The following is a 25,953-nucleotide window of genomic DNA, read 5'->3' as shown; positions in this document are numbered from 1 at the left end:
CAGTATCACATTCTATTCCAAACATCAATTTAGATTAAATGAATAAACTGGTTAAATACATTAGTCCTTGTTTTCAGCAATCAGGGTAAATACTGTCACTCCAACTGCCAAATGTGATATTTATCTTTCATATGAAACCTCCAAAATGCCTTTCAGAAGACATATGACTTACCTCATCTAAGCACTGGAAAGCAGGACTAGCAGAGACATCAGTACTGGCAGTGGGCAGCTCCTCTGGGAGCGAAGCATCAGGTGCAAGGGCCACTAGAGGGGTGTTCTTCTCCATTGCCTCCTCCTCCTCCTCCTCCTCCTCCTCCTCCTCCTCCTCCTCCATTGCCTCCTCCTCCTCTTGATCTTCCAGCTTCACTTTTCCTCTGCTGGGAGGCCTGCTATCCTGCTGCTCCTCAGACAGACTCACTAATGCAAAACACATAAATAGATACAGTATTCAAGATTACTTTGAGGAATTGTAGGTTGTTTTTTTTCCATAACCACCACAGAATAAATAATAATACTATGATGATGATAACTGTACAAGCAGATTACACAAAGTATCAGTTAAATACGTGAAAATGGGGCTTTTATTCTGAAAAGATTAGAGTTGGTTGGAACTCTTCTGTTGCCGGAAATCAAAGTCAAGATACATTTGGCATCAATTTCTGGGGCATCTTAACAATAAGACCAATAGAAAGGAAAGGATAACAGACAGAAAATATATCTATTGTGTCCTTATATTAGCTGTATGCGATAAAAAAAACAAAAACAATTAACCTGAAGTAGGCAACAGGTCAGATTATCAATGGCATTCTTACAAAGTAACGCTAGCTCTCCTTTTCAGTGTTTGACTTTGAAACACAGATACTGTAATGTATTGTCGCGACACCTTTTTGAGCTAATTAATAATTTTAGCCCACACCGCTAAAAACAACACGCTTTAGCGAGTTACACACTTAAAGCATAAAACCAATGCTTAGCTACCCTACAAATAACCTAGCATTAACTAGTTAATGTTTGTGTCGGTGTTTGTCTGCTAAACAAACTTACTTACTTACTTTTGAATCCCTGGAATCCTCACACACGTCCCTCAAGACTTTGTTGTCCTATAAAACTAGAAACTATCAACACCGTACGCCTTTAAATACACTTTTAAGTACAACTAACGATAGCAAAATCAAATCACAGACTTCTCTCCGGCTGAATCAATGGCGTGTTGTGGTTACCACAGCAACGGCACCACCCGCCCCCTGTGATATCAGGTGAAAACCCCTTTTTTTATTTTTACATTGGTTGTTTATGTGAAAGCTACATTTAGCTCTTTGCGCATTAAAGTTTACCAGCTGATAATATAAGAAGATTTGTAAAAGTTATAAACGAGTGCACTCGATCCAAAATCTCCTTTCACCCTTGCTGTGACTGTCCAGCAGATGGCGGGAAATAGTCATTTACTGAAGTCTTGCTGCTCTTCATCATCATGTGTCACGCACTGGCTGCACAGCACAGCATCAAAGTGCAACTGACTGAATACACCTAGTGACTGAGCAGTGAAAGCCCTAATATGAAAGTGGATTCACCTGACCTGAATCCAAGGTGAAAGTGATGGCAATGATGCAATGCTGCTGTTTCTCCTGTTATATCAGCTTTTTTCCCACAGTGCACTCTGGGAGTTGGCATGGCCCATTATTCACTCCCTGCAACAGCTGCAGGGATGTGTTATCTCAGCAATGTGTGCACGTACGTGTGTGTGTGCTTGGTTAGAATATGTATGAACGAGATGGAGATTCCTTTAGGTTTTCCAGTCAAAGTTAATAAGTAAAAGTAGACGTGATATAACAGCTAAAAATGCAGGGTGCCACCAAGCAAGAAGCACATTTAAGCCCCTCTCCTTAATGGCACGCTCAGCCTTGATTCTTTGTTCTTTTATGAATTGTGGGAGAGAGTTTTAGACTGTGTTTTCTTCCTTGGTATGTTCCCAATTTACCTTGAGTTTACTGGCTGTCGCACAAATAACCCTCCTCTTCAAAGGCTGTTTTCAGTGTCACTTACAGTAATACACAGAATACACAAAACCATATGGCTTAACATATGGTACAGGTATGTGCATTTACCATGCCGCGAGGGTGAGTGTAGCTTTATGTGCACCAGGAGTAAAGGCATGTGAATTCATGTGCAAAAGTCCAGGCATCACATACATCAGAAATTACCCCTAACATAATGTTTTCATGCATATATATATGCTTGACCTTTCTGAGTTATTGAGAACTGGTATCATAATTATTCAGTAATATCTGACCATCTGATTGCACACTCTCTTGCAATGTGGTTGTTTTGGCAGAGGAGATACACTATTTTTGTGCACAAAGTCAACAACTAAAATTACTAATTCTTCCAGTAATTGCAGTTTTGTTTGACACACCATCCATGGTTTTGCCTTCTGTTATAAATTTCGGAAACAGTGACACATGGCAGACAGCATCCGCTCTCGGTCACAACGTTAAACTTTTAAGAACCAACACCACCCACTGTTTTTCCGTTATGAGCCAGGATGGATGAAAAAAGGGGGGGGGAATGAAGGCAAGTGCCATCCTCCTTGTACATGTAGGACTTAATTAAACTTTTAAAGACAGGCTCTCTAATTAAACCCGTTAATTATGTAGACCTAATTTTACCACCCCTTGTTAAATCCGAAACAAATCACCCAGTGCTTTGGGATGAATGTTTTTTGCAGAAGCCGGGTTTCCAAATTAACCTTGAATCCTCTCCAACAGTCTGGATGTTTGAACTTCTGAATCCTGGCAGACTCTAGTTTATTTTCTGATTAAAATATGCCCCTTCATGTGCCCCTACTATTACCATTTTTGGCTAAAAAAAGCCCCAGTTTTATAGCTATTTTGAGGGAGCGCAACTTTGAATTGCAAACGTATGAGGGAATGACAGAAGGACCCTGAAAGTTTTAGAGTTCTTCGTTGCTGCGTCAGTCACTGCATTGATACAAACTTTACCATCGTATAGTCCTTGTACATGTTTTGCAGATGTTGCTTTACCCTTTCATCTAAGTCAAACTGATCAAATCTGCTGACTATATGTGTTATAAAACTCCATGTCTTACTGTGAACTCCACCAAAATTGCTGGCTTCATGAGTTTGTGATTTTGTGCCACAGTTCACAGTAACGGCTGTGAAGTTTAACAATCTACAACAGATGCTGAAAGATGTTGCATATTGAATCAGACACCAGGGGCAGTTAGCAGGGCTGAAGACTGAAGATTATGCTGTGTGTTGAATAGATGTGTGTCAGTGGTGAAGAGACATGTTAGATGGCAAACTAAGGTGGTGGACATGATGTACGTTACTGCTGCTAAATATGTGTGCTGACATTAGGGTAACTTCTGCTGCTACTCTCATTTTGTAAAGTCTGTATAAGAGCAGGTCAAGAACTAGAGCAACTGTGTTACATTGTGTATGTGCATGTCCTGAATGTGTTTGTTTGCTCTCTAGCCCGTGCACAAACCAGACCTTTGGAAAAACTTACTGTACTCCCAGGATGCAGTGTCCAGATCTCTGTTTTACTGCTCTATTGTAGTCACAACAAACGCAACTTGGGGATTGGGGGTAATTTTACAACCCCCTCCACGTCTATTCCCCTCTTTCATGTGTGGTTGGGTGTTGGGAAACTGTTTTAAAAGTCCTAATTAAAACACACACACAATGTGTAGTGGTCTTTTTCCATACACAAAATCTGCTGTTACAATTTCTCTTGTCAAAGACTTTGTCTTTCAGAGAAAATGTCTGGAGACAGTTTATAAACAGATGTTTTAAAGCCTCATAAAACCTTGAAACCAGCTTTTTATTGAAGCTCAGTCCGAATCAGCTGTGCACTTCTGAAATAGTATTTGTGTCCTTGAGAAATCTTTACCTTATATTTAAAGATAGAATGGGATATAACAGGAGATGAACAGGCCGGGTTGTTATTATTACTGTTAAGTCATTCCACCAGACGGATGGAAACATGAAACTAAATCTCCTCCTTGTCCTCATTGTTGGATAAAACTTCACACTGTTGAGTTGACATCCTGCACAAATATTTTGCACCATCAAATCTGAGTTTAGAGGACTACCTAAATCATAAATCACTGAGAAACTGAGAACTGCTTCTGGCAAAGTGCGAGTCTGATGTCATTCTTCAGAGTCTCTACAGGATCTCTGGAGAATCCAAGGCATTGTTCCACAGTGTGTCAGTGGGCAGACCACAGACTGTAAGACCCCCCCAGCTTGGACTCCTCTGAATCACCTCTGTATATGGTTCTTCCAGACCAAAAAAAAAAAAAAAAAAATCATATATACTGAACAGCCATGTCTGTGTTTTCAGCATCTCAACAAAAGCCATATGTGTGAGCGAGCAACAGCTGTGCACATATTCTTAACTCATTTGGAACAAATCCTGATCTTTGAAGAGTATCTAAATCATCAATAACTTGAACAAAAACTTGTTTGTATTCAAAATAATTTATTGGGACACATAAGGAAGAGAAAAGTTTCAGGCACTGGGAGGTGAAGTAACAGGATCTTATTGATGTGCGACAAGCTTGAACCCATTGAGTGATGAGGAATATAAGTTCATACAATAGTCTATACTGTGTTGTACTCTGATGTTTCATGTATTTAATTATATTCATTTGTTTGGCATTAAATATCAAGTATAATTTTAAATCATATCATGTCATATTTCGCCATGTCGTGTCGGATCTTCAATTGGAATTGTACTAATGTATTGGTTTGCATCATATCCAACAGATAAACAACTCTCATTTAAACTATAATACTGGATTTCATAATACAATACACCATGCAGGGTGTATGTATTTTATTACATGGATTTGTTTGGGTGTCAATGCATGCAAGTTAATCACATTTTCAACCTGCCACAATAGACAATGTTTCACTGTGTTTTTATAGGAAGATACTACTTTCATCACTATTAGAACGATACCGTTAAATAAGGTGTGTGTGTGTGTGTGTGTGTGTGTGTGTGTGTGTGTGTGTGTGTGTGTGTGTGTGTGTGTGTGTGTGTGTGTGTGTGTCTCAGTGTGTGGTTGTGAACATGTGTGTATGAAGGAGCAAAATCTTTGACTGACGTCAGATTTTTGAAGCCTTTGATTGCTAATAATTCCCAGTGCAGGCCTCTTGATTCTCACAAAGACACACTCAAGTTACTTAAACATCTTTTTGTTGGGTTAAGGCTTAAAGTTAACCCAGGTGGCACCATGGCTATTTTTACAGGTGTGCCAAGACTGTTTTAATTTTTGGTCTTTATCTATACAGAGAGGATTCACTTCCCAGATGCAAGTGCTTCATTCCTTCAAACTAGCATCCTACCAGACTATAACTGCTCCAGTATCTAAGGTTGGCTCTTTTTTACCATACACTCACATACAGTCAAATTATTTCCAGCCAAAGATTATATTAGACCTTAATTGCATGTCATCATGTCTACTCTACTTCATTACTAAAACTCACTGGATACAATCTAATAAAGTAGAAACATCTTAACAATAGTAGAAAATCTCACTTTCACTCACTAATAACATGGGAAGTTTTGGAGGAAAATTATACTCATTGATTACAAGTTATTCCAAGATATACAGAAATAGAACATTTTGAAGTTAGAACATCATCGTGCAAATAAAGACATACTTTTTGAGCAGAGCAGAAAACTCAGTTGGTCATGTACAGCGTCAGCAACCTTTTCAAACTAAAGTGCCTTATTTGTCCAAAAAAAAACAACCAAAAAAAAAAAAACAAACCATATTTGAGCCTTATAATTCTAATTTCTTGCCACAGATCATTATCATACTGATAATCCAGCAGTGTTGGTGGTAAAAGCAAACACACATCCATGCACTAGGAAATCCTTCCTCCCAAGAGCTAGCTAGCGACTCTCAGGACAACCACTGCTATTGAGGCTGGGCACGTTTTAGTTGACGAAATGTAAAAAAAAAATTATAATTGGACAATTTAAAAATCACTTTAGGCCTACAACAATGATAAATGAAAAATGAAAATAACTGTTATTCATTCCCATATTTTGTCAAAGCTTCTGGAGCATGCAGCTCATGCCTGATGTAGTAAATACTAAAGTTGTATTGACTTGTTCTTGCAGTAAGGGGTCACAGACTGAGCTTCTCCATGCTATCAGTATATTTACCCTAATGTGGAGACCAAACCCTTTAAAAGGCCTCTTCTCCTCTTTCTACCTTTCATGTGGTCCTTCTGGTTATTTTTCAGAGCTCGATCGTGTTCCTTAAGGGAAGTACATGTAGTGCTAGTAACTAATCATCTGTGGCTAGCCTGTGCACCAGGCTGATGTCCAATAAAATGAAACAAATTGCCAACTGCTGCATAGGTATAAGTTAAGAGGAAGTGGATGCTTACTTCAGCTTTTTCAGCTACAATTAGGTTTTAGTATGCACTTTACTGACACACTTCGATTGCAGTAGTAGATTGTTCTTATTATCTTTACAGTGTGCTTTTTCACATCAGTATTTTTGTATTTTGTTTTCCACTGTGTCTCCAAAATGGATGCTTCTGCTGCCAAACAAATTTCTCTCTCTGAGATGATAAAGTTTGTTTTGACTTTCGAAACTCTGAACAATGACTGTATTTATAGTCAGCATATATAAATTCGAATTTCTGGAGAAAATCAATGGAAAAAACATTCTTTAAAAGATAATCACAAATAATTTGGGAAGCCTAGCTCCATGCTAAATGAAAGGCTGAATCAACTTTAGTTAATGCTTTTCACCTTAAATGCCCAGACTAATTATAGTTTACTGGAAGCTGCTGAATCACTGTCTTTGTTCACATGGGTGATTTTGGATTGTAACCAGTAAAATAAAGTAGAGCCATGAGTGGTAAAAAAAAGTGGATTTTATCCCAAAAGTCTTTACAGAGGAGAGTATTGTATCAAACACCAATACCATTGAGGGAAGCAAGCATTTTTATAGATTATACAGTCAGAAAAATCCCTGCTTGTCTCTTATATATCTAAATATATGAAAACTTCTACTGGTGGTGCAGACATGTAATTGATTCCAGGTATGTGACCCTCCATGACCTTTGAGGTGGAATTTATCCAAGGACACCCTACAAATGTCCATGGGGATTAGAGTGAAATTACCACCACTTTCCTGTTTCCACTGAGGAAAGGCTACAGAGTCCTGTATCTATTTTACTGTTTTCCACAAACCTGTATGGATTTCATGGTCAAGGATTCGGGGAGTAAATTGAAATACCTCAGGAGGGTCACACAGGTCACACAGCCTTATTGAAGAGTGAATTACATGTCGAATTGCAATAAATAGACTGGGTCAGGTTGTCTTACTGCACTGCAGCAAAAGCAAAGCAATCTTTGACACAGGATGAATCAGTTTGACTTGATCCTCACGAAGGCACACTCAAGTTACTTAAACATCTTTTTGTTTGGTTTAGGCTTAAAGTTAACCCAGGTGGCACTATAGCTATTTTTACAGGTGTGCCGAGACTGTTATTCTTTTCGATCTTTATCTATACAGAGAGGATTCACTTCCCAGATGCAAGTTCTCCCCTCTTCAAACTAGTGTCAAACTAGTGTCAAACTAGCCAAAGGTGCTATTAGACCATCACAAACAAAGACTGAATTAACTGCTCCAACTGAAGTGGTTGCTCGATTTGAAGAGTGGTGAAAGAAGTAGATTCAGTCAGATTCTCTACTTAAGTAAAAGAAAAAATAACACCTTGACAATCCAGCTGGAGCCAATTGAGCACCGAGGACCACACAATCGATTTACATACAGATAACACTTCAAGTCGACTGTAGCCCTAACACTTATAAATTGAGCACTAATTGCAACCAGCCAAACAACCAGTTACTATAGCTGCCAGCTGAACGTAAGCAGTAAAATACTACCGTCTACAGTGTAATGAGTAGAAGTTAAAAGAACTGAAAGTACTATAGCTTAAAATGGTAAGTATAGTAGCCTACTTGAGTAAATGGACTTCAACCACTGTTTAGAAATGTATGTTTCAGTGCAAAGGGAACTTGTGCATCTTTTTTCATATCTCAGTACAGCATAACTAATACAATAAAAGAAAACACAACAGAGAGAAGAAAATTATTGGAAAACGGAGATATGCATGCTTGTTACATCATGTCAGAGGAGATTTAATCACCTACAAACATCTGTAGCTGACCCATCCTTGAGGTTATTAACCTTGTTTATGGGTAACACTGGAATGTCTAAGAAAGGGAAGAAAGAAAGAAAGAAAGAAAGAAAGAAAGAGAAGCTCTATGATGTGTATCTGTTTAGTGTCGATTTCCCTGAGAGTTGCACATTGCCTGTTGAGAAGGATGGAAACAATTAACTTCATCTGTTGACTAGATCTAGAGGGTACCCTCTCATTTACATACATCTTCACTTTGTGGCTGTGTTTGTGTTAATGTGTGTGTTCCCCACAGATCCAGGGAGGAATTCTCCAGGGCAGCCTGGCTTCCTCCCCTTTCATCCCAGCCACAGTCCACAGACAGCCACATCCTTGCAAATGCCGCCCTCCCTGGTTAAGATGGTTAGGTCTACGGAACATGTACGAAACAAATCATCTCCCACTTTCTCTGTTTCAGTGTGTCCTTTTATTTCAGTCTGTTTCTACCGTGTATTCTATATTTTTTTATGTTTTATCTTCCATATCTCTCTTTTTCTGTGTTTTTTTCTGTCATATGATATATCGTTTTTTTCATCATGAATGATTTTCCCTCTGTCTTCACTTCACACAAACACAAACACACACACACACACACACACACACGCACACACACGCACACGCACACACACACACACACACACACACACACACACACACAATATGACATAGAGACATTTCATATTTTTGGAGTAGCTATATTCGACTCATATTAAAAACCCATGTTGTCTGATGTTTCCTATTGGAAAACTAGTGTTCAGTATTATGGAAATATGTCTATGTGTATTACGTTCAGTGGCCACACAGTGATACAGTAATACCCTTTATTAAATGAAATCATACAGCATATTATGAGTTTTTTCAGTAGAGCGGCATTGAATATCCCTCTGATTTTTACTGGACCAGTAACATCAAGGATTAATTTTCAGAAATCTAAACCTGCAGTAACTGATTTTTGGCCACTTGGGGGCAAGCTGTGGACACAACACTGATATATTAGTATCTTTTAGGTTAGTATAGCAAATTTGCTAACAAACCGTAGCCTATGTACACATCCAGCAGACAAGTATTCATTTGGAATTGTGTTTTTGGCCACCAGACAAATGCAATTTCAATATTCACTCTTCTTCTAGCTCTGATTTAGTTTCCACTAACTCCTACAAAATATTTGTCTCTTTAGCTGCTAAATGCGCCACTATTGTAGTCGCTAAGTAGTGCCATTTGATACTGAGCAGTAAAGTACAGTGTTCTTAAAAAAACATTTTTTGCTGAACACAGCCGCCTGCTGCGACTCTGATGAGAGCTGTGATACCGAACCAAAACAAAATTTGTTGAGTTTGGTGATAGTTCTCTGTGAGTTTGTCACCACAAGCGATCCCTTTCATATAAAAGTAGTCATGTGATCCATTTATAATATAAAAATATTGATGATAGCTGCTTTAAAGCATCACATATTTTCCTATTATAATTTAGGAACTCAAATATCCGACAATCCTCTATACTAATGTATTAAACTATGATTTAAGAATGATTTTGTTATGTTACATTGTTATACAGTATACCTTTAAACATAACACCTTAAACAAGCAAGTTGACCCAATATAAGCACTCACATCTTTCAGGTGACCAGTGTAAAACTAAACTTCTTAAAGTTCCTAAAGTTCTTTGACTTTCCCAACAAAATTTCAGTCAGACAGACTTTATATCCAAAACCCGAAACTACTACTTTCCTTTGTTTCATTTTCTATTTTACTAAAAGTACAAATCACAGAGAAAGGACTATAATTTTCCATGGACGATGGTGCCATCTTGAAGAAGGAACAGTTCATTTTTACTGCATTATATGCTCTATCCACAACTTATTTTGTGTTTTTTCCCCCTGTCTGTGGTCAGAAACAGGCTAAAACTGTTTCTATGTAGTGCAGAGGGATTTCTGTTGAGTCCTCAGGGTGTAGCCTACATCCCAAAACCAAAATTACAGAGCAGAGAGCTCAGACTGAGGGGGAGGGAGAGAATATGCAACTACAACCTTCAAAGGACAATTAAGCTCATTTAAACATCTCAAATTCATAAAAAACTTAATCTCACTCTTTTGAAACCAGTCATAATCGACTTAAGGAAGATAAAAAGAGGATTTAACAGAGGAACAAACAGCAAACAAACGTAAGTACCGTGTGTGTGCCCACATATAGTATGTCTGCAGAGACCACTTAAGCAGAACCTGGTTTGTTGAAAGACATCATGACTCACTCTGTCTCTCTGTCTGCCCAGTCTCAGTAAAACCATTACAGCTCAGACCTCGAAACCGACCCCCCTACAGTGACCCGGTCCTCACGCAGTAACACACATTCCCCAAATCCTCAAGACTCTACTATTTGGTGGCCACGTTTAGTGAGGTCTTAAATCCTCTCCACAGTGAAATGAAGTGATGAAAAACAAGAGCACAGACCTGCCACTAGACCAATTTAATTAAACCAGTAAATGAAAATGAAAACAAAAGTTAACATTAAAAGCTAATGACACATTCATTTGGTGAGCAAGTCAACAAGTTAACACATGTGCTCAGTTGGTGAGTGAAGGTGAACAAAGATGAGCAGATGTTGAGGTCATGGTGAAGATATGCAGCTCTGGGGTCAGCTACAGGCTCTCTTGGTGACCTTTGAACCCGGATTCAGCTGTGTGGGATGTTGGCCAGTGTTTGAGCAAGCATGTAATGGCTATGAAATTCACTATGCATGCACACACAAAATGCAAGCTCGTCTGGATTCATGGATATTTGCTACAGAGTATTATGTGCAATCAGTACGCAATACAACAGGCATTATAGGAGGCAATTTATGTACTGTTATAATGTCTAAAATTAAATGTGGCTGGGCTCTATTGATTGGACACACCGAACACATGAAATGCTTACTAAGCGTACTAAACGTACTCATTTCTGGCAATATACTGTGCATCACACTCCTTTGCTAGTCGGTGAAACAGGTTTAATAACTCTCTTACTGTCCAGAGTTTGTACCTTTATGCTGCTGACACCCCGCACTATGTGGAACTAAACTCAAAAGGTCTCTTCAGGAAAAACATTTCATTCTTATTATGTCTGTGATTTGAGTCTCAAAGTTATAAAACTTTGGTACACATCCATGTACAAAACCCTTCTTTCACTGCTAAACATTGTCCTCTGTGACTAGAATCCCAGAGGTTATAAAATTTTACTGTGTACATATGTGTGTTTCTGTGAGTTCACAATATATAACAAGACTTGAATTTGATTAAAAAATTTAAGAGGATATGAGTCTGGAACAACAAACTCAATCGGTAACTCTGAGGGACAAGTTTCTGTGATCTGTTTGAAATGTGCTTTCTTTATAATGCAGATTCTCTGTAAAAAAACACATGGGCCCTTTGAAGAGTCCAGCTTTTCATTCACAGGCACATTTATTGAGGTTTCTCTTCATTTTTTGGCTTGTGTTTTCAAAAATTGTTTAGTTCACAAAACTGCATACAGCGGTAGTGTCTACAAAGCCTCTATAGAGCTGGAGACATACAGTACTAATACAGTTTTTATGTGGTTTGCTGCGAAAGACTGTTTTGAAAATAAGCCTGTGCCATCTTTTACTTATTTGAAGTGCATTCCTATATTTTCTAACTCAATGATAAACAATGATGCTTGCTAAACAAGACCAACTGCAGTTTCTTTCACTTCAATCCTCTAGGTCTGTCTGTCTGTCTCTGTTTCTGTATCGCTTTCCATCATTAAGCATGGAAATTCATGTGCTGACATCTCATTCTCTCTTGTGGTGTCTTTGAGAGGAGAGGAGCTGATGGGTCAAAGGTTGCAATGATGTCAACACATAAATATATATATATATATACACACAATTCTAACCTTTTATATATTTGCAATCCTTTTATATATATATGAAGTTTCTCTTACCCAAAAAGCTCTTTCCTGTCTTCTGTCTGTTTTGGCTTACCACCATGAGCGGAGCACAGAGAGAAGTAGTTCCATTGGGTGTAGTGGGACTTAGGTCAACTTGAGAAAACAGGAGGGAATGGAGGCAAAAAATAAGTTGTATATCTTCCACATTACGCATGCTAGAAAGTCAAGAAAATAAACACCCTTAGGATGGCCATGTGTAAATAAAAAGTGGTGCCTAGAGGGCCATAAAAGCATTCCTTAATCTATAAGACTTTCTTTTACCTCATGTAAGGCCTAAGTTAATGCCCCAAACCCCACAAAGTTACCCCAATGAATCTGGATTCGAACTTCTGCTATATCTTGCTATTTTATTGCTTAAGAACTGTTTTTAAGTACAATTCTGACTTATTTATTTCCATTTTATTCCATATCATAATTATCATAGGTTATGATAATATCAATTAAAATTAATTATTTATTAGAAAATATTGCTCTATATGTCTATAAAATGTTGTAGTAATAGTGAAAAGGGTCCCCAGGTCTGAAAGTCATATCTTCAGACATCTTCAGTTTTGTCTGACCAACAGTCCAAACCCCGAAGATAACAAGCTGGAACCACAAAATGAGAGGCATTTTTCTGAAATTGGAAGTCAGTCCACTGTCAATAAATTATTTCAGCTCTATACATTTAAGTTACTAGCTTTATTGCAAGATATCTCACAACAACAGAAGCCAGACAATCATGCAGATTGTAAACAAAAGGTTTTTTAAAGTTGAAGTTCCTTTAAAGACAAAACGATCGGGCAAGCTATGAAGCTGGCGCCTCTTCAGGGTCAACAGCACACACAGACAGACACACACATATACACACACACACACACGTCATACTGTAGATCGTCATTGCTGGAAAGCAGATGTTCCAATGAGAGCTTACCCTTCATGGTAAATCATCACATCATCAGTGTATTTCATTCCAACATACACAAACACATTCACAACACTTACACTCTACAGTTCACCATAAATCTCAAGGACTGGGACCGAGAATTGAAGACAGCACAAAAAGGATGTTTTTTAGCCAACATGAAACAGGGAGATTTGCTTGCTTCACCATGCAATTATTTAAAGATCAACAACTATCAAGGGACTTTCTGCCATAGATTACTATGTGTATTGATGTATGTGTGAGCAAGCATGTGTCCAAAATGTGTCTCTATACTTAATGCTATACTATGTTCTTTTTCTGAGCTCTTGCAAACAAGGAAAAGGGATTTAAGAGATGTTGTGGGAGGTTGAACGAGTCTTCACAAAGAAGATAAAGGCACCTAGTTCAGTATGTGTTTCTGAGCTCAATTGACCTCCTTAATTCTTTGTGATGTTGACAGGTTCAGATAAAGTTGGGTTAAGCTCTCGATTGACATCTGTGTAAGAAGAACAGGTGTTCTGGATCCAGACATTGACACCCACCCACACATATGAAAAACACTTCATCTGTCTGTATTTCTTCAGAAGAGATAACCCAGGAGTGAAAAAAGTGACACATGGAGGATAAGAGCAGTAAAGATTAGGAGAGGACGGGAGGTACAAAGAAGACTCTCCTATTCATCAAATGAGGATTATTTACATTTTAGGCATCTTAAACTCAAGAGTTGGTAAGTACCACCATTTCAAATTCTTAGAACATTATACAGTCTTGATGTTTTTGGAAAATAAGCCAAATAAATGGCTACATCAGGATATTGATAGTTTAAAAGAGATTTTCTCCAAAAGACACACACAGAATTTCTGAGGATGTTTGTTGTGTCCTTCCGGTTAATTATGTGTCAAATCTCTGATAAAAAGGCATTTAATCTCCAAATTTCTTTGGAAATGATATGAACAAACAACATTTGCTGATGTGCAATTGCAGTCTGCACTACAATGTGTACAATATTTATCCAAAGTGAGGCAAAATTCAACATAACTGAAAGGATTTTCAACATTTTCGAGAGTGGACGCCTTTGCATCAAGCCATTGATCTTTGGACTTGCCCGGGCCATAACAGGTGGTCTGAAAAAAAAATAATCCACAGATAACATAATCTGCATGTCTATGTTTTTTAAAGCGTTAATTTATTTCCTTTGGCCTGCTGCATTTGCCTAGAGACTGTCTATGCCAGCAGCAAGCTCTGCCTGCAGCTGTCAGGACAGATGTTTGTGTGTTTGTGGTACGCACGAGGATCCACCGCGTTCACCGGGTTAAAAACACGTGTAACGCAAACCAAAAACACACATCTGCACACATGATACTGTTTGTGGTCTGCACCACACAGCCAAACAACATATCATATAATCATGTTACCAAGGCAACAGCTGCACATTTTGACTTAAGGAATTTATCATGGTTGCCAGCAATTATCAACATTAACATTATGGGAACATTAGATTGAATGTTCTCATTTCTATGTCTGGAACAACTAATAGAAGCCTTGAGAAGAATATCATAAGAATACTTAACACTTTAACGCACACATCTTCTGCTAGTGAGCTTAATTAAGCGACAGACAAAACCACCACTTCTGTAGATTCTGAGGTCCCCTAACCCTAAGCTGCTGGTCAGAAAAAAACATGTCTTTTGAAGCATGCCATACCACTGCAGTCTGCAAAAACCAGCAAGATGTAAGCAATGTCCTTGACATGGAAGTGTTTGCCCAGGAGATGCAGAAAGAATACCAAGATCTGGACACTGAATGGGCCAGCCTGCAATGTGAGAATAACAGGCTGTTGCTGGACCACACTAAAAGACCAGAGACTGGAGCTCTCTCAGCTGGACCTGGAAAAGTGGTTACAGCATGACCAGAAGAGCATGAAAGATCTAAAGAAACTCCATTACATGTTGCAGTCACAGCTGGGTGACCTTGAGAAAGAGCAGCAGCAAGAGATGAGCTTAAGGAAGTGAAAAACATGGTGGTTCTGGTCAAAGAGGGACTGCGGGCTCAGAATGAGACCACAGAGATCCTTCATGAGACCAAAAAGGAGCTGGAGCTCACCCTGGAGGATGAAGGGGACACCAGTATACTGTAGAGACTGGAGGCTGAGGAAGAGAAGCTGGAGGAGCTGTGGCAGAGAGGAAGTGACATCTGGTGAAGAACTCCAGAAAACGACCATCAGCATGGAAGAAATTCAAGACAGGATCAAAGAAGGAGACAGAGGAGGAGATGCCTCAGCAGACTGAACTCTGCAGCTGCAAACTCCGGAGAATCTCCCAGAGGCTTTCAGCATGGGGATTTGTAAAATTCCTTACTTCACCAGTACGCTATCCAACTGTCAACTGTAACAACGGAAACTTCAATAAATCAATACCTAAATAATAAAAATGTTGAATGTGTTCAGCTTAGAAATCATGAATTGTGAAGAGTGATGAGTGTTGGAGCACAAATGGACGTCATTCCCAGAGCAAACTAGTTTTAAAGTCAACACCATATTAGATAATAGAAATAGAAAAATACTTTGACTCACTGAACAAATCTTTTACTGGGATTACTTCCCAGTAAACTACCAGCTATCCATGGTTATTCTGAAATATACTGCCTTGTAGTATATTTTTATTAAGTCACTGCTATGATAAAGAAAAATGGTCAGAAGAAATATTAAGCAAACCAAAGCTAAAAGCAATATTGTAATATTGAGCACACCCACCAACCCAAATAATGTCACCCTTAACATGAGCAGCCCTCAGAGGCTTATTTGTGCTCAGCTAAGATCTGGCATTCTACCCTTGGCTGTGGAAACTAGATACTTCAGTCCCAGAGGAGGACAGAAAGTGTGGCCTGTGTGATTTGGATGAGGTTGAGAATAAATTGCATTTTATAGTCTAGTGTACCTTTAATCATGATCTTCAAGTTAAGCCTCTCCTTAAATTGTCTGCTTTACATCCCAGGCTGTGAACGTAGATTACAGTACATCTTTACAGTACATTTGACATAGCTCAGTTTTTGTTAAACGCCTATCACCAACATATGAGAGAGCTGCATGTTTCATTTGTTTAGTTTGTCACTGTGTGTTTGACACATGTACACAGCACATTTGCTTGCTTTCTCTTTTCTCTTGCCTCTGAAGGACATGTAGTGTCTGGGCTGGGTGCTTTTAGGTATACAACACTTATTCATTCACTTGGACATACTTATAAAGTAGTAAATTGGGTGTCAATAATTATAAAAATATCGTCCTCCTCTTGGTGCCCCTCCAGCTCGCTTGTCCCCTAAGGGGAGATGAGAAAAGCAGAAGAAAGGAGGAGAGAAGGAAAAGTGGGAGGTGAAGAGCAGAGGAAAAAGAGGAGGACAAGAAGGAGAAGACAGAAGTTCACAAAAAGGATGAGACTGACAAAAAGGGAAAGGGATTGCTGTGCAAATGGAAAAATGTGGATTACGGAAAGGAGAAGGGGAAGAGATGAAGAGAAGGGATGTGGGTTGAATAAGAAGGTTTTGGTAAAGGTTTGGATAAGAAAAGTGGACGAGTGAAGAGCACTGCAGAATAGAGGAGGATCTTGTACAGTAATATTTTATGACTTGGAGTGACCATGGAATGAGCTGAAGCATCCAGTTTGGCTTCATACTCACAGAAAATGTGATCAATCTACTGATTCCCTCCCACAGTTTAACATCACAGTCAGTGTTGCAAGTAGATGTAGCCTACTATTAGAAACAAAGTTGTATTAACTACAGTAACGAATGATTTGTGGAGTGTAAAGATCATATAAACAGCCTGCTCATGTGGCTTCTGCAGAGTTCTTTTCTTTCTAGTACAGTGCCCTGAAAATTGTCAAAGAGAACATTGATTACATTCAGTGGAAAATATTCTCAATGATCACTGCCAATGATTTTCAATTAATTATTCCAACAATATACATGCATGTATGGCGACTGAAGTTTTGTTAAGATATTATTAGACAACTCAAACTATGGGTAAGGGGAAGTTTGACTTACAATGAGGTGTCCTGATAGCTCACCTGGTGGACCCGGCGCCCCATGTACCAAGGCTGAGTCCTTGCTGCCCCCCTTTCCTCTCCTGCCACTCTTCAGCTGTCACTATCAATTAAAGGCAATAAAAGCCCTACAAAATACTTAATACTTATACTTGCCTTATGACAAAGACGGCATTTGTGTGTGTGCATGTGTGCGTGTGCGTGTGTGTGTGTGTGTGTGTGTGTGTGTGTGTGTGTGTGTTTATGCACTACTGTGTGACAGCTGCTATAAACAGCTGGCGACATTAATAAATGGCCCACAGAGTGGCACAGCATCAGAGCACTGTGATACACCAAAGTCCCTATTAGTGGTTAAGGTTTATGATGCTGTCATCCTATTAAATCACAGATTGCAGCTTTTGAGAGAAAGATACAATGTTAATAAAAGATCCAATTTAAGAAACATGTAGTTAAACGGATGTAAAACTTTGGTTGTGTTTTATTCCCCCGCCAGTGGTAATGAAAAAGCTGCAAATAAAAAATAAATAAATAGGAGACACTGATTTCTTCTTGTGATAACAGGTAAATGTAGAAAATACATATTTTACTTATTTTTCAGTAAAATTATGACAGGGTTGTTACCTTGAAAATACACATTCCATCATTAAATAAATAACTTGACAACTGACCTTCAAGTAGAAGATTTCTATGAATGTCAAGTTACCACAACCTTCTTTAATGCTGTAGTTTGATTGTCTGTTTTGTGAACATTAGTTAACTTTTAAAAATGTATAAGGATCATTTCAGTGTAGAACATTATTTTCTACCATTGTATTAACATAGATTAAATCATGTGGATCCTCAAATGACCTCCTCCTCTGCAGGCTAAACTAGACTCAATTAAGTTTCTACTTCATAAGATTTGAAATTGTAGCTGGGTTGCTTTTAACTTTACATCTACTGATCTCTCACCTCTCACAAAGCTGTGTAAACAGGTTATATATCCTGCTTGTTCCACTGTCTTTGTGTTGCACTTAAAATGACAAATGCTGTGTAAGAAGAGAAAGTTACCGTATACTGGTTCTATCACAATTGAGAATATACCCAGATTCTCACCTTAAATACGCCTTTTAAATATTTGTATTTGCTCAGCCTACAGGTCCTTTAACCCTGAATCTTAACTTTCTGAATTTGTTCAGGTATGTGATGTGGGTAGAGGAATCCTGAACTCAAGGTGGAGAAAGGCTAAGTAATCAACACAATTAAGTTATTACAACTTGAGCTGACACAATTACCAACATTATGTCAACACAACTCATAAAAATAATGTTTGCAACTTAAAAGGTAGATCTAAATCAGTAAATGAGAATTTTTTATTTTGCAATCATGCATTTAATTAAGTAGTGGTAATAGGTCCCCATACATACTTTTTTGAGTGTATAGAACAAATAAAACTTACGTACATAAAGGCCAATAAATAAAACACAAGAAAATGTTCTGTGCTATTTCTCATTACCCTTCCTATATACGAGACTGGATTCCTAAGAAACATCTTCCAAAGTTTGTCATGCTTCATTTTCAATAAAGAGGCTCTACACATTTGTTCAGTATAAAATGTAGCATTAACTCCAAAAACCACAGTGTTTGTTATGTTAAATTTGCAAATGATTATGACTGCTTTCTTTCCAAAAGCTTAGTGTTTATGTGTGTGTGGTTTGTGTCGATGTGTGCTACACACACACACACACACACACACACACACACACACACACACACACACACACAATACAGATCACTAATCTCTGGAAAATTCTGGTAAATATATGACATGACTTGTAATAAATAATTTTGGTTTCCCAGGGCAGTGACATGCTATAAAATATTAGGAAGATAAAACAAGAGAGACCTGAGTTTGGTTTGTTATTAGCAGGCCAGTACTTGCTTTGTGTTAGTATGTGATCTGTGATTATGGTGACACCTGGTCGTTCTGACTTTATGTGTGTCTTTAATTTTAGTCCTGGAGAAGTCAGCGCAGATGAATCATAACCAACTTGTTGAGGCAACAGAGATGTTTCAAAGCTTGAGCAAGCAGCATGGCTCGGAGAAGAGATTTGAGTTGGAAAATGGGGCAAAAGCAAAGCAGATAGTGGTTTGTCAGTGAAAGTGGAAAAGTACTGTTTATAATGACAAAGCTCATATTACATGACTGATACAAGCAGAATAAGGAAAACATTTAGAAGTTTGCAAATCTTTTAAACCAAGATTTGGCCTTTTACTTTAAAAAAAAATAAAAAATCCTTTTAATAGCTAAAATGCAAGCGCATTAAAGACCTTTGGTTGGGAGACAAGATGGCTCATGTCATATATGAATATAAATAACTAGGAGACTGATTATATTAGTTCTGAATACATGTAATTAAATTCAATTTTATAACTCACAGACAACCATAGAAGAGCAGCATGACCTCATATTTTGCCCTCAATAGAGACAGAAACTAAGTAAAGAAATAAGCAAATGGGAGAACTAAGCATGCTTTGCCAAAATAAAAACATGATTGACCCTTTGAAGGTCTCTAAATTATAATAAGAAATAAGACTTGGTTTCAGCAATATACCTCAAATATAGTGTACCTCAGCTGGAGGAAAACATATCTGTATTTTTTCCACCCCCTTTTGAGCAGCAAAAGTAAGGTCAGAATTTAAATAAATCACATGAGCAGGATTTTAAACATCGTATCAGAACCCAGACCAGCCATTCTAAATGCACTAGCATGTCTCATCAGCCTTTAGTTTCCCAAAGAAAGATATATAATACATGGAAACATAGATAAAACAACAACAAAACAGTTATGGACCCAGCATTAAACCCTGAGGTTTAAACTTTTATTTAAAAAAATAGCTGGTTTGTGTATAATTTGTGTCGCTGACAGTTGAATCTATCTACTATACTTTACTCTATACTGTGTCTTCACTGCTGTGGCTCAGAGGAAGAGCGGGTCGTCCACTGTCGAGGTATCCTTTAGCAAGATACTGAACCCTGAATTGCTCCCGATGCTATGCATCGGTGAGTGAATGTGTATGAATGAGTTAGTTTCTGTTCGATGAACTTTGCCATCACTGAGTAAATGTGTGTGAAAGGGTGAATGTGGCACGTAGTGTAAAAGCGCTTTGAGTGGTCAGAGGACTAGAAAGGCACTATACAAGTACAGGTCCATTTACCATTTACCATTTATATATATGTTATATCCTTTGTTGATAGTTTATGCATTCCTTTTAGCTATCCCTTAATACATTTCTTCTATTTGTCTGGGTTGAAGTATTATACTAAGCTAGCCCCAAAGTAGCAGCTGTTCTGATCTCAGTGTCCTCTAGATATCTGAGCTCCCCTTGTCCTTGATGGTGAGCCCAGAAACTCTGCTTGTATTTGAATGCCATTTTTTCATGATCATTGGTAAGTGTTTGAACATAGACTGACATGGTAAATCACATGGTAAGAGACAACTTCCTCTTCACTACAAAAAAAAAGCTATCTGTCATCCAGTGTAGGGAATTCCAGTTAAACATTGTGACTTGGTTATTCCTGTCAGTTACAAGCTACTGAAATGTGTGTCGGAGACTGGCCAATGTTGTAAACTGGCTTCAATGATAGAGGTTTATAAATTTCAGAAAATATTTTGGGTTTACGTTATCCCCTTCATGACCTGCAACCATTCCTCAGGTGCTCGTACCAACAAATATGAGTCACTATTACATTAAGAAAAACATAATCCCTCACTGGCTTCCCATCCATCAATACTGCCAATATCGCTGCTTGTGTTTGGGACTGAAAGGCTTCTAAACAAGCTTTTCTCATCCAAACACATCTCCCCAAGTTGTTCGTATAGCATTCAATATTTTAAATGTGTGCATTTGTGTCACTTTACATCTGTTGCACCACACAGGTTCTGTCAACTGGTTTAGGGGTGTATGTCTCCTAATATTTCTTCTACTGGATCTTTACTGTAACATAACTAATATTGTGTGATTAGCCAAATTAGATTTACTCACTGGAGGGGCCAAGTTGCAGATTTCCATTTCATGGCTAATTCCTGTAATGGACAGGGCCATTACATCAGAGAAGGGTGGAAACCCTGGAACCAGATATTTTGCACACTGGACTATTTATAATGGGTGTTGAGCTAAAGCAAGTTTAGGATCCTTAAGGTGATTGAAACAACTTCAACTTAAGCAATTCAAATACAATTCAGAGCCAGAGAACACATCTGTATGTACTGGATACCCTGTAGCCTGCAGCTCATGCATACAACTGGAGATAGCCAAATCCTGCTTAAATCCCTGGACATTAAATACCTTAGCAACAGACACTTCAGCCAGTGGGGGACAAATACCATACATATATAGAAATAAAACTAGTTTTGGATACATTTAGGAGAAGTCTAAACTGACTCAGTATGGTTGTGGGATGAAACACTTGAGGTACTGGAAAGTTCTTTGTAATTTAATCCAATTTGTCCCAGATATTCTCCATACAGACTGCAATGCCTAAAGAACACATCATCCTTTGCTGCAGTGGAGCAGAGGAGGTAAAGATTCCTCAGTCAAAGAAATTATACTTGAAAGAAACTGCCACGATGTTACTTTCCAGGATGCTGTCATGTCGGTTTACTCTTTATGCAGCGGTGTAATAAAGAAATAAGAATTTAGGGTTCACACATTCATTGAGTTAGAGCTGCAGAAACCACCAGATTGTTTGAGTTAATGGATGAAGCCAGGTAAACTTTTGGCAGGGGTATAGCTCAAAATGAAATAGTCTGCATGTGATGAACATGATAAATTGTGTCAGTAGGAATAACAGCACAAGCATTCCAACAGTCTGTGGTCTCCACAAAGGATTTTATGGTGTTGCACTTAAAAAGTGACAGAAGCATGAGTGAAGCCTGAAAAGTCCAAAATCGTGCATACTTTCTCACCTCCACAGACCCGCCCAATTACTTTGTAAGTGCGAGTTCAAGTTGAAGTGATTGTCAGTTACAGAAAGTTACAGAAATTGGTACTACCCCTAAAAATCTGACGTCGCAAAGGTGTATGGGAGGGCTATTCAGATGTTTTCGACAAGCACTTAGTTTGAAGCACACTAACAACAGTAGGTCTCCTCCACTTTTTTCACCACCTGTTCACTCCAAAAAAAAAAAAAAAAAAAATCGAAAACCAGCATGAAACTGCAGAGTGGGGTGTTGATTCTCAGTGGGATCAGCAACCATTTCATGATGCAGGAAATCAGTTGGTTCAAAGTTAATATAAAACAGTTTTAAAAGGCAGAGAGGAGCAATTGACAACTTAACCGTTCTCCTTTTCAGTTTTTCAGTGATTTGAAAGGTTTAATGATATTTGATACTCTGTTTCATTGGCTCCTTTTTTCTTGTTGAAGTTGAAGTCTAGCTAAGCCAATAAGATTACAGCATTTATATCTGCAGGGCATTTGTGCCTGTAGAACATGTTGGTCTGTGATCTGTTCTTTCATATATATAAACCCTGGAAACTATATCTTATACAAGGAGGATATTTACAACTACCCAGGGAATCTAATGAAATAATTACTTATATTTGCAATAATTTTGCCCCCATGTTAAATTTGGTATGTTTAACTAATCAGAACAAGCACCATCCTTGCAATCTATGCATGAGCATGCAAGAGCACTGTAGGACAAGCAAACTTATCTGCATTTCTCAATCATTTGTGAAACGTGACACTGCAACTATTTGCAATATACATGTAAGCAGTGCTTGCATAACACATTCATTAAGGGGTATACTCATATGCTGATTATCTTTATCAACAATTAAACGTTATTTTAACATAACAGAGTTATCCATTCAGAGAGTAAGTGAACTGTAATTAAAGAGACTAATAAAAATATTATTTTGACAAGGCACATGTAAGGGAGAGAAAGGACAGAAGGACAAAGTAGCAACACAGAACTGGATGTACAAATTCTGTTTTTGTTGGATTCAACTCGCAGGCTTCCTCCGAACTACAAAAAAATCTAACTGAAAAATGTCTGCATCTTTTCTTTTTCATCTCCAAATCCATCATCTTTTATGCTCATTTAGAAATCTATATCATCTTCTATATCACTGTATCACGCAATGCATTTTCTCCTCTATTGGACAGAACATACATAGTATTCTCTGAAGAATTGTACAGTTAGATCTTGAGCTACATGTGGGCTGCTTATTGTATATGAGGATTTTGAAAATTTTATATTGTAATTTTAAAAACATAGGAAGACCACTCACAGGGAAGTCTTGGTAAAACTGCATACGCTGACTTCATACAAACAAAACCAGAAAATACATAATGAAGTCTCCATATTATTTCCAGATTTCTCACACAGTTTGAATCCAACACACTAGCAGCACTTAACCGCAGAGCTACTAATTAAAACAGTTTAATGTGCTGTAGTTACATTCAGACAACAACACTGACATTTCTTTCAGCATCTTTAAGCAATTCAGGAATTGGCCTTAATGTCTCAAAGACAAAGCCATTTCTTTTTTAGAAAATTGTACTAATTAAAAACTCAATTTCTTCTTTATGTGGAATATTAAATGACGCAAAGATGCAGCCAACACAAAATCATTTTCCACTATAACAATAATTCCACAGCTGTAAAACAGAACAAAGGGCACACTACAGATTTTTTTGTTTTCAGAAGACAGATTTCCAACTGATTATGCATTTAAATGAGATTTGTACTCTGATTTGTTGTACTCGCTTTCGTTTCTGATGACAAGAACATGGGGAACAAAGGGCAGGCTGTACTGTAGCAAATGTAATTTGTTACACACAGTAATGAAAACCATAAATGTTCTTGATTTTACATTGATTAGCAACTCTTTGACACTCAAAGTGCAAACTGATTACCTTGTCCTTGAAATGGTTCTATACACTGTCATGTTGCAAACTTCTTATAAGCTCTTCTTAAAAGCTCCTCCAGACTTGGCAGCTCAACACAAAGTCCCAGAAGCAGCCAAACTTTCTATGCCAATGAGTTTTACGTGACTAAATCTCTTATTTTTTTTTCAGCCACTGAAAACATGGTGCTTCCTCGGAATAAGGTTTGCTTGGCAGTGGAAATTTCCGGTGCTGGATAACTTGTCTTGGTGACCTCACTCTGCTCTCCCCTCAGGGAAGACAGCTATGTGGCCCTCTGGGCTAATATGACTTTAATTTAAGCTTTTGTCTGGTCTGGTAAGAGTTACACAGGGAGTATTTTGACCAGTAGGTCATTGGTCCGAGTCTGAAGGTCAATTTAGAAAATATGCTGATGAGTGAAATTGTAGTTAGATTGTAGGTATTGTTCAGCAACAGTAAAGCTGAGCAGTGGCCAGATGTTCCCAGGGGGAAATTTGTAAGCATTAAATCCTCTTTACCTCAAATACTCCCCAGAGTTGTAGCAATTAATTTGTGCTTGTCCTTGTTCAGCATAATTTTATCAGTTTGGGTCCTCGGAGAAAAGACTCTTTCTGCACAGGGAGATAGATAAACGTATTCTCTCACCGTCTTGTTATTTTATCGCATTAGGGAGAAGAGCTATGCAGTAATGGTGATAACTCTGAAATGGGATATGGTCATGAGGGGCAAAAGAGAGCATGCTGATAAAATTGTTGACTTGACAACTCTAGCCATTAACTCAGCCATCACTCAATGTGAAAAAAAATTCTGTTTGTTTCTGTGAACTCCTGTCTTACAGTGATGGATGGCACTAGATATACAGCCGCTACTGTATAGGAAAAAGATGTATTTTTGAATTTCATAATACGGCACAATCAAATCCAGTGGTGGTTAACCACCACATATGACCCCATTGACATTACACATAGTCATTTGATTCTGTTTGATTAAGTTATGATTGCAGACAGTTTCACTGCTGACAGCAGTAATTAAACCGCCACCTTGCAGCCATGAAAGCATCCACCTAGCCACTGTAAAGCTCACTCACTCATGTTTATCTGGATGCATCCACTCTTATGGATTAAAACCAATATCATGCAAGCAACTCATCACTTATTTATTCATATTTATCCTTTTTCATCTGCTGTTTTAAATTACTCTCCTGATAGTTCCTTGTAATTGTCTGGCAAAATAAAAGAAAAAATTCCAGTTTCTTACGCAACAGAAATATGGCTACAATACACTATAATGGGATTCATTTATCAGTTGTGGCACTTAGGCTCACAAAGTGTACAATATCCAAACAGTTTCATTTCCACCCTCCTGTTGGCCTGAATTTATGATAGTTATTACTTAAAAAACACAGTTAAGTCATTTTTAGTCATTACAGTACACTGAGCTGCAAGCAGACATGCCATTCTCTTTTCTGACACCTACTTAGATGTATTTAATGTCTCCTTCTATTTATTCTTTCTACATCCAACCTTCATTTGTCTTTGCAGTTCGCTGTACTCATGTTATGATCATTTAATCCACCATGACACCCAGAGAAACAGATCGTAACAGATACCCAGTTTATTCTGTCATACATAATTGATCCGGCAGATATGAAGACATTCATCGATTGTGTTTTTATTTCTTTATTTCTTTGCATGCTTTCTTTCTTTTTCCCTACTTATCTTTTTTTTTGCATCCTTCATTTCTCTATCCACAGACACATTCCTGACATATATCCCACAGTGTGATGTGAAATTGCAAGATTATTTGTATTAGTAATGCACAGCAGCTTTATTCAGCGTAACATGACACTTAGGCTGACATGTTGAGACACTTACTGTATATTCCAGTCTTCCATTATTTTTAATTGCGTCTAGCCGTTATTCTGGCACACCGAAGCCGAGAAG

General features: G+C 38.1%; 1 protein-coding gene across 4 annotated transcripts in view; it reads right to left on the bottom strand.

The window, feature by feature from the left end:
* The window catches only part of ccdc146 (coiled-coil domain containing 146), a 47,163-nt gene extending 45,945 nt beyond the window's left edge, over positions 1-1,218 (bottom strand). For 2 of the 4 annotated variants that reach the window (XR_007882573.1, XM_051392591.1), the window contains exons 1-2: positions 1,053-1,218; positions 173-417 (exon numbers count right to left, since the gene is read on the bottom strand). Coding sequence is in view for 3 of the 4 variants with exons in the window: in XM_051392591.1 (XP_051248551.1) it covers positions 173-417; position 1,053 (246 nt within the window). In the remaining variant the exon portion in view is untranslated. Of the gene's footprint in view, positions 1-172; positions 418-1,044 lie in introns of all 4 variants that reach the window. The other 2 variants (XM_051392593.1, XM_051392592.1) reach the window with 2 other exon arrangements.
* Positions 1,219-25,953: the final 24,735 nt, after the last annotated feature.

This window comes from Dicentrarchus labrax, unplaced genomic scaffold, assembly GCF_905237075.1.
Source record: "Dicentrarchus labrax unplaced genomic scaffold, dlabrax2021, whole genome shotgun sequence".
Classification (NCBI taxonomy): Eukaryota; Metazoa; Chordata; class Actinopteri; family Moronidae; genus Dicentrarchus; species Dicentrarchus labrax.
The sequence above is the reverse complement of the archived record's forward strand: the minus strand, read 5'-3'. Positions and strand labels throughout refer to the sequence as shown.